Source organism: Camelina sativa, chromosome 13, assembly GCF_000633955.1.
Source record: "Camelina sativa cultivar DH55 chromosome 13, Cs, whole genome shotgun sequence".
In the NCBI taxonomy this organism is placed as follows: Eukaryota; Viridiplantae; Streptophyta; class Magnoliopsida; order Brassicales; family Brassicaceae; genus Camelina; species Camelina sativa.
In genome coordinates, this window is record NC_025697.1 from 9,162,855 (window position 1) to 9,172,083 (window position 9,229).

Genomic DNA, 9,229 nt, shown 5'->3' on the forward strand with positions numbered 1-9,229 from the left:
TCCCAAGTCTAGTCCGTATAAAGGCAATATAACTATATAAGTTATGGCTTCGGGTCTTGGATTTTTGAATCCAATTTTTAAAGAAGATCTATTTAGTTTCATTTTTTGTTTTTTTTGTACATTTTACATCAATAAAACGACATGCGGAAGAGGAACTTCATCTTGCGCTTGACATTGTAGTTTTTTTTTAAGAATTCACGAAAGCAACAATAAGCAGATAAAAGAATAAAGCTTATAATTAATACTTTATTTACATTAATTAAGCTCAATGATTGAGCCTCAATCGAACTATTAACTAACTACTCTTAAGTCTCTAACTAATGTGGCCAAAAATTTCAGTTGATGCATGGGCTTCTTGAGATTTATAGTAGTTACATTACATATAAATCGTCGCATTTCTGTGTATTTGTTAAAGTGAAGCCAAAAACTTGGCTCATGCATGGGCTTCGTGAATTTGGTAACATATAAGAAATGACCTTTACAATGTAGAAATAGATGAACCCAAAAGTAAGAAGCCCACGAAGAAAAAAAAACATGCATACGTACGTAAAACAAACTAAAACTAAGCTACAAGTGAAAGGAATAAAAATACAATTAGAAAAGAACTTGCATAAGAAAATGTTTGAAACATCTACTAAAGTTACAAATTTACAGTTAGCATGTCATAATTATGAAATATAAGATCACTCTATCTATCTATTAAGATATATCGTTCTGTATAAGAAAAAAAAAACTAGGAAAACAATAATGTGGAATAACATGAAAGATATAAATACCAAAGACAACAAGCGAAGAGTGTCAGAGGAGGAGATGAGTATATACAATTCCACATCATGCATCGAGCCATATGCTAGATTGACGAGTTGCATTTAATAATTTGGATTTCCATCACTTTTTTTATTGCAGACAAGGTCCACACCAATCCTTCTCTGACATTTATTTTGTACCCAAAACTTAATCTAATTTCGTTTTCGACCCCTCTTTTTTTTATTTTATTTATAGCCTCTTGACACAGACAACACCTCAGCCTCTCTTTAATGGGACCTCTAGAAAATACAATAAACACTCTCTCAGGAAAGATGAGAGAAAAGACCTTCGCATTCTGACTCTATCTGATCCCTCAGTTGGATCCGTACCGTACAAGAACCCAGAAATCCTTGATCAATTATTACACGAACCCTATTCCGAATTTATCTTCTTCTTTTTTTCACCATGAAAATCTTTTTTTTTACCCTCTTCCTCTCTGCTGAATTATTCTCTCTGACTTCTTTTATCAAAAAAAGAATATAGTTTAGCAATTAATACGAATATCTCTGATATCTTTTGTTAAAAAAAAATATAAAAAATAAGAACCCATCGGACATAAGCAGTGAATGTTATGTCGGATATTTAGGGGAGGTATTGGTTTAAGATTTAGAAAGAATTTTAATGACTTTATATTCTTGTTGATTGTTAGAATCATAGAAAATTGAAAGTTAAAAATGAAGGATTCTAAGAAATTGTTTAGGAAGTTTTTTAAAATCTTGATGATTTGTTTTTTCTAATTTTATAAAATCTTTCTATTTGATGAAAGAGTTTTCATGACTTTTGTTATGAAGGAAATGATATAAAATCCTAAACCAATAACATAAAATTTGAATTCATTAACAATCCAAAATTCTTTTGTTTTACTTGAATAACATAAAACTTTTAATGACTTTATAAAACTCTTAATCCAATAACACTAGATTTATCAAGATTTTAGATAACTTTTTACAAATCCACAACCAATAACACCAAATTTTTAAAGAGTTTTTAAAAGTCTTGATTGAATAACAACATATTTTACCTAACTTTTAAAGTCATTAAAATTCTTTCTAAATCCTAAACCAATACCTCCCCTTTAGTCAATTTTGTATCTAGTTGTGTTCTACTAATCTCGTGAAAATTTGGCTATATAATCTAGTTATCATTCAGTTATGATTTATCCCAGACTGGTATAAAGCTTAACCGCGAGTAAATCGAATTCTGTAATTAACCGATTCTATAGTTTTTGAACTAGTCAGTGTACGTACGTATCCATGATTAATTAACAAAGTATCAAATTCTTTGCCCTCTTCTTGGCTCTTGCCTTTTGAAAAAAAAAGACTTACAAATGAATAATGCATTAGTTTCTTAGGAAACAAAAAGTACAAAAATTTAAATTCAACAGTAGGCGCGCTGACAACAATAGGAACATGTTAAAATACTCCTACATTTTTATATTTAACTCTTTTTCAATAATTAATTTATAATTTAACTAGCTTTTTTTGATCATAGATCCCAAAAAAAAAGAAAAAAAAATTATGAGGTTAAAGGTTGAAACAATGAAACATGTAAAATTAATATTGTTTTATATAATATTAGCAAGAAGAATAAAGTGATATAACTCTTTAATGAGTTACGTCTAAGAAAATAATGTATAGTTGTAACTAGTCGTTTCTTCAATCATTTCTATGTGCTTAAATTTTTATTTTTTCACTGCAAAAGGTTTGTAATTTCTTGACAGGATAACAAGTTATATATGTGTTTTTTACTGTCGATTATTATTGTACATTTCATAGCTGCAAAAATTTATTTCCTCAGGGTATTGTTCAACTTCAAAGTAGCTAGCGCCGTATCTAACATGTTGTAAGATGTGTTTTTGCAATGGATCCACGATAAATTAGGAAAAAAGTTGCATATGTAGACCCAAAACATTGACAAAAAAAAAATGTAGACCCAAAACAAGATGTGTTTTAATTTGTTTTATCATGTAGCTATATATGATCCGTATCTAATAAACATAACCCACGATGCCATTGATTTTAGATCTTGATTTTGTTGATACGTTCACATAACTTCTGATATAGTATCTCATGGATAAACCCCAATAACAAAAAAAAAAACATATCCCATGGGAGGCTCGCTTAGTAATCATCACTTACAAAAAGACAAAATTATTCACAAGTTTATTACAAAAATCAAGAAAGAGTTTCTTCCTTTAAGAGATAAAGAAGAAATGAACCAAAAAATATGACTTATAGAGAAAATAACTATAATGATGCCAACAAAAAGAAAAATAAGAAGAGAAAATAGCTATAATAATAATAATAATGTTTAGAAAGCTAAACAACAGGGATTAGAACATAGATTTTTACAATTGCAAAAACAACAAGAACAAAGTCGTACCTTGGGACATCTAAAACAAGATGACCATCTGATCTTGCAGTTGCAGTTGCAGCATGAACTCTTCTTTTTACTCAGACACGACGGTCGGGCGCAACTGCAACTGCGGAAACATTTGGGAATGCAGCAAGACAAGTCCGGACAAGAACAACAGCAACCTCGGAAGCATGAACAGCTTGGACAACCTGGGCAGCTTGGTCTTGGGCAACAACAAATGCTTGAGGAGCACGATCCGTCACAGCATTTGGACCCAATGCAGCTGCAAGATGTACAGCTACAGCACTTGGGCTTCTTCAGATGGCACGAACACTTGGATTGGCAGCAACAGCAGAAACTCACCATGCTAAAACACGGGCCACTGCATCGAGTTATTAGTTAATCAGATCACATTGTTAGGACAAGATTTACTCATTTGTCATTCTATCCATCTAAGATCAAGCATTACCAAAAAACAGTTCTTACTATTTGATGCCTTATTCAGATTTTATATAAGATGTTGAAAATATAATATTTCTAAACTTAAAGCACCCTAAAATTCTTACCAGAGCCACTTCCAGAAGCGGCAGGATCTTCGACTTTTTCGTTGTCTGTCCGTATGAGAAAAAAAAAAACAACACAACGGAATTGTAAGAGCAGGCAAAGTAAGAGAAAAGTGAAGTCACTGAGTGAACTAGAAATATAACGCTTACGCAGGGATCATTGGGTCAGAATTTGCAACTACAAAATCAGAGACCCTGCCACAATAAAAACATTTTTATTTATCAAATAAACCAAACCGTAATAAAAACTGATACAATGTTTGAAAAAACAGAGAGGTCATCTCACTCTTTGCAGCATCTAGAAGCTGGTTGTACTCCTTCTACGAATTTAATTTCCCCCTGCTCCATGAGGTCATTCGAAATATTAATTAAGAAATTAACTTCATTCATTAATCAACTAACCCAAAGCTAATTGTTACTATTTGCTTGTGAAATATGAGAAAAGCTGATTACACAAGAAGACACTGATGGGACAAACACACAAGAGAAACTAAAACATAGTGTAACAAAAACTTATTTAATTTCCCAAAAATATGCCATTATAGAGAGTAAAACATAAGGTAACGGGGAAAGCAACGTGAAGAAAAAGGTGAACAAGAATTGGGTCCTTTCAAACGCAGATAGCAAATAAAGACAAAAACTTTCACAAAAATTGATTGATATGGAAAAGCAAAACAAAACAAAATCGAAGCTAACCAAATTCATTATATATTTTTAAAGATCTATACTCAGCTTTCCCTACTTTGGCTCTCTTCTAATGCCCTCTCTTTTTTTCTTTTCTTCTTTTTCTTTATCATTTTCCTTTAAATACTCTCTTTGACTAAGCACTCACTTTCATAGTACACATGCACGAACACATTACGCCTCTCACTGATGCAAACAGCAACAGAGTAAATGGGCGTCTTATCAATCACTTGACACCACACGATGATCACATTTTTTTTTTAACTTTTAACATTTACATTTACATTTACTTTTGACAATATTTGATAACAAAACAAATCCTGATTAAATGAGGATTAGAATAGAAGTTAGTTGAAAAAGCTTAGGAACTTAATTAGTTTAGTTTTGTAATCAATAGATCCGTTGAGACTCCCTCAACTAACACAAGTTTTAAATGATTCAAATTAATTAAACGACAAAAACAAAAAGAAAATGATTCAAATTAATGTTCAATTTAAAAACATGCATATACTAGTATCATGTGGAGTAGTACGAGTTTGAAATTAATTAGATATAAATGTGTCTGATGACAGAAATTAAATTACTCTTTTTGAGAGCATCTAAGAGAATAAAGAAAAAATTAAATGTCTTGGTTTCTACTTTCTATAATTGCTGTCAAACATAACACAATGGTCCAGAATCCAAACCAACCTGGATATAGTAGGAACCAAGTTTTTATTTAACAAAATCGATACCCTCTTTTCTCACAACAACAAAATAAATAAAAATCAAATTGTGTACTTAGATTACTTACACAAGAAAAGTTTTACTAAAAAATAATTCATATTCTAATAAAAAACCAACACTAGTATCAAACTATCAATTAGTATAAAAAGAGACTAATAAAAAACAAAATGAGTAATGAAATTCAAAATATTCGGACACTTCCTCAGAGTAATCAAAATGACAGATTAAACAAATAATAGTATATGAAAAGGACTGTTTTTTTAAAATAAAAATATAATAATAATAATAATTTTAAGTACTTTTTTTTTCTAATTTAAAGAACTTGCCTCGAGAAAACCAATCTCTCTCTCGAGCATCTGAACTCTCGCCGCCTCTCTGCGTTTCCCGTACAAATCTGGATACTCCGGCGGAGACTTAGGACGAGGCGGCGGTAGTGACGAAGGAGCAAAAGGAGACGAACCCACTTCACCACCAGCACCACCATGGCCAGCTCCTCCTCCTCCTCCACCACCGCCAGAAGGAGCAGACATTTTGAGAGAGAAGTGGTTTGTTTGAGAGTCTTAAGATAGAAACATGCAGTATTGTAACTTAAGAGAAAAGTGAACAAAAAAGTGTCAAGAGGAAGAAAGAAGAAGAAGCGGCGAGTGAGTGAGTGAGTGAGAAAAACAATGCAAAGGAGAGAGAGAGAGAGAGAGAGATTAGTAAAAAGAGTATAGAGTATAGTAGAAGAAGAAGTAGTAGAGAGGGAAAGAGGGGAACGGGTGGGTGGCAGAGGCAGTAATAATAGCATCTGACAAGGATTATTACTTACCTTCCTCTGCCCCTTTTAAGGCTCCGTGTCTCTCTTCCTTGTTTTTTCTTTTATACAACTTTTATTATTTTACTAGTTTTATAACCACATTTTATCGACGACGACCATATAACAAAAGACTTCTTGTTTCTAATAGTTCATTTCCTACGTCTTATTAAAGAAATCTTCAACTTTGTGTTATTCAAATTATGTTGGTTTCATACATTTATATCAATATAGTTTATAGAGTGAACGACCCTTTATTTAATTAACATTACAGCCGAGTATGAGAAGAGGGGCTTTAATATTTCGGATTGTACATGAAAAATAAAGAGAAGTTGAAGATGATAAATGACATATTTCGTTTGTAGTGTTTTACCAAATGGTCCTTTCACTATAGTACTCTATTTCTCAACTAATTAAATGGTTGGTTATTTTAATTCTAATCTAAGTATGATTAGACGACCAAAAGATCAAATAAAATTTTGGTTATCTCACAAAAAAAAAAGGGAAGAGGAAGAAAAAGAGTTCTTACTTCACATTGATACCAAAAGTAAGAAAGAAAAAGAGTTCTTTAAAATGAAAAAGAAGAAGAAGTAAAGCTTTATAATTAAGCCTCTGTCAGCTTGTGGCATTGCGAGACTTATTCTAATAATGTTCGTATCTTGCTCATTTTAGCTTTAGAAATGCCCACTCACAGTCACACCACTAACTGATTTATCACGTTGCCGATTATTTAAGTCTTAAGCTTTTCTATAACCAAAGAAAAACAATGTCTTAAGCTTTTGAAGACTTTTGTCACAAATATAGATACTATAGCATCTTTGTAATTAACCTTTTGAAGTCTTTTGTCACAAATTTGGACACTAAGCATCTTCTTTATCAAGTATATCACTACAATGGACACTATATAATTAGCATCTTTATCTAGTGTGTCACTACACAAGTGTTGAAGTGTACATCAATATATAAGGATTAAGAGAGGTCAAGTATAGTATATATAAGTAGAACGCACGTGTGTGTAGATGTGATGGGTGCGAGAAGCAGCCATACAGTGGATCCAGTGGTGAGTCGGAGATACTCATCGGAATCAGAGGCGGTGCTGGTGGTGCGGCGTCGACCGTCTATGGTGAACGGAGGAGGATTCGTAGTGAGTAATAACAAACAACAGGTAGTGTTTAGAGTTGATGGGTGTGGAGTTCTTGGAACCAAAGGCAAGCTTCTCTTAACAAATGGTGACGGTGAAAATTTGCTTCTCATCCGCAAAATGGTAATTATGATTTTTTAGTTTTGATTTCAGTGAAACGGGTGTGTAATGTTAAAACTGATTTTAGTATACGATTTTGATATCAGGGAGGAATAGTGCAGGCACTGAACATGGTACACAAGAAATGGGAAGGTTTTGGATATGATAAAGAAGGCACAGAGAGGTTGGTTTTCACATTGAAGGATCCAAAAGATTCATGTCTGGTTCATAACAACAACAGTTCTTCAATCATAATTTTGGTTCACGGTAAACCGAAGATGTTATCAACTCACAAGAGCTACGTGGAGATCAAAGGCTCTTTCACAGAGAGAGATTGTAACATCATGAATTCAGAAGGCAGAGCCATAGCTAAGGTAATTAAACATTACTGTATTCTCTTACTTAACTAGTTTAACTTTAATCTAACGTGGTTGATGTATGTGGTGGCAACCTCCAAATTTCAAAGTTTCTGACAAAATTGGGATAGCAAAAGTCGTCGACATAATGGTAATAATAATTGAATTTGAAGGGAGACAATAGTAATGATAATAAAAAAATTGAAGCAGGTAAGAGCAGATAAAGAGATAGAGGAGGAAATGGTGGGGAACAAGACGACGGATCTGTATCATGTAATAGTCAAACCAAACGTTGATCAAGCTTTCATCATCGGTCTCATCGCCGTACTCGACTATATCCATGGCGAATCCACCATCTGTTAATATATCTGTTTTTATATGTTTAAACCATAGTGTTGGGAACTGTTAACTGTTTGCTTTGGATAATAACATTGCTTAATCATGAGATTTAAACCATTTCAATTCGCAATTAACTAATCATACAGAAATAAACAACACAACAAATTGTAATCAGAATTACAAACATCAACCACACTTTTTTTTTTTTTTTTCGAGATTTTTTTTCTGATTTTTCTCATCAATCAAGCACAGGGACATGGATCATCGGTGACGGCGTCAGAACCGCCGTCATCAGATCTAAAAACGGCGTATCCGACGGTTAATCCGACGACAATCGCGATGAAAAAGCCTCCGTTAAAAGACATAGCAGCAAGCATAAGCAAGTAACCGATCGCAGCGTTGACGCCGAAAAGAAGAATCGAAGCGGCTTTAGCGGCGGATCTGGTACCGGATTTGGGGATGAGAGGAGCGGATACGCCGGAGGAAGAGCGAGCCGGCTGAGGACGACGGGATGAGGAGGAGGAAAGGGATTTGAATTGGACGCGGCGATTCTCGAGGTATTGGTAAAAGGCGGAGAAGACGAAGCAAGCGATCAAAGTGCGGATGTAACTTAGCCATGAGTCTGTTTTCCAGAAATTGAAGAGAATCGTGGCTTTGATTCCCCAGTAGAAGGTCATGTGCATCATCTTCGCGAGCTTTTGATTTTGATCTGATTTTAGCAGCTTTTGATTTCGATCGTCTGAGTCTGTGAGAGAAGATGGAGATGAACTATGATATTTGGATTTGGTGACTTTGTTTCGAAGATACGTTTCGTTGTGGGCTCATATTATAGCCCAGTGGGCTTTACAACAACAATAACCGCCGTTTAAAAGTCAAAGGTCATAGTGGCATTTTCGTAGATAATCGTGATAGAAGGGGTATTTTAATAACTCCCAGGAGATTGAAAAGCTTCGATTTTTCAGGTGGAAGCTGTATTAGTCTCTGGTAGTACCAAATCCTCGATACGATGAGGAAGCGTAATCCAAAGGCGTCAGATTTGTCAGAGCCATCTTCTTCTCCTAGTCGACAAGAGCCCGATGTTGTTTATGATAACGATGCTCTCGATAAGGAAGTGCAGGCTGATGTTCAAAGATCCGGGAAAGTTTGGTTTTCAGTGTTGATTTTGGTCACATACTTCTCTTGGGCTGTTTACAGTTATCAGTATGGGAATCTACCTAAACCTTTAACAGCAAAACAAGCTGGTAAAAGGGGTTTCTCTGAAATTGCGGCAATGAAACATGTTAAGGCTTTGACTCAGTTTGGTCCTCATCCTGTTTCTTCTGATGCTCTTGTCCATGCCCTTGAGGTTTGTCTTTTTTTTTTT

At 34.0% G+C, this 9,229-nt stretch overlaps 4 protein-coding genes across 4 annotated transcripts in view; 2 read left to right on the forward strand and 2 right to left on the reverse strand.

The window, feature by feature from the left end:
* Nucleotides 2,911-5,804, reverse strand: LOC104736136 (guanine nucleotide-binding protein subunit gamma 3-like). The gene is made up of 5 exons (XM_010456068.2): nt 5,462-5,804; nt 4,012-4,064; nt 3,876-3,920; nt 3,729-3,773; nt 2,911-3,544 (listed from the first exon to the last, which is right to left on the reverse strand). Exons 1-5 carry the CDS (start codon nt 5,663-5,665, stop codon nt 3,118-3,120), a joined length of 774 nt encoding a protein of 257 aa, XP_010454370.1. The 5' UTR covers nt 5,666-5,804; the 3' UTR covers nt 2,911-3,117.
* On the forward strand, nt 6,873-7,914 carry LOC104736137 (protein LURP-one-related 16-like). The gene is made up of 3 exons (XM_010456069.2): nt 6,873-7,195; nt 7,279-7,545; nt 7,738-7,914. The coding sequence occupies exons 1-3, from the start codon at nt 6,956-6,958 to the stop codon at nt 7,888-7,890; spliced, it is 660 nt and encodes a 219-aa protein (XP_010454371.1). The 5' UTR covers nt 6,873-6,955; the 3' UTR covers nt 7,891-7,914.
* Nucleotides 7,970-8,651, reverse strand: LOC104736138 (copper transporter 5-like). Its single transcript, XM_010456070.2, has one exon. It carries the CDS (start codon nt 8,550-8,552, stop codon nt 8,109-8,111), a length of 444 nt encoding a protein of 147 aa, XP_010454372.1. The 5' UTR covers nt 8,553-8,651; the 3' UTR covers nt 7,970-8,108.
* Nucleotides 8,785-9,229, forward strand: part of LOC109128342 — a 1,777-nt gene continuing 1,332 nt past the window's right edge. The window contains exon 1 of the mRNA XM_019234530.1: nt 8,785-9,211. Coding sequence (XP_019090075.1) covers nt 8,873-9,211 — 339 coding nt within the window. The 5' untranslated portion in view covers nt 8,785-8,872. The remainder of the gene's footprint in view (nt 9,212-9,229) is intronic.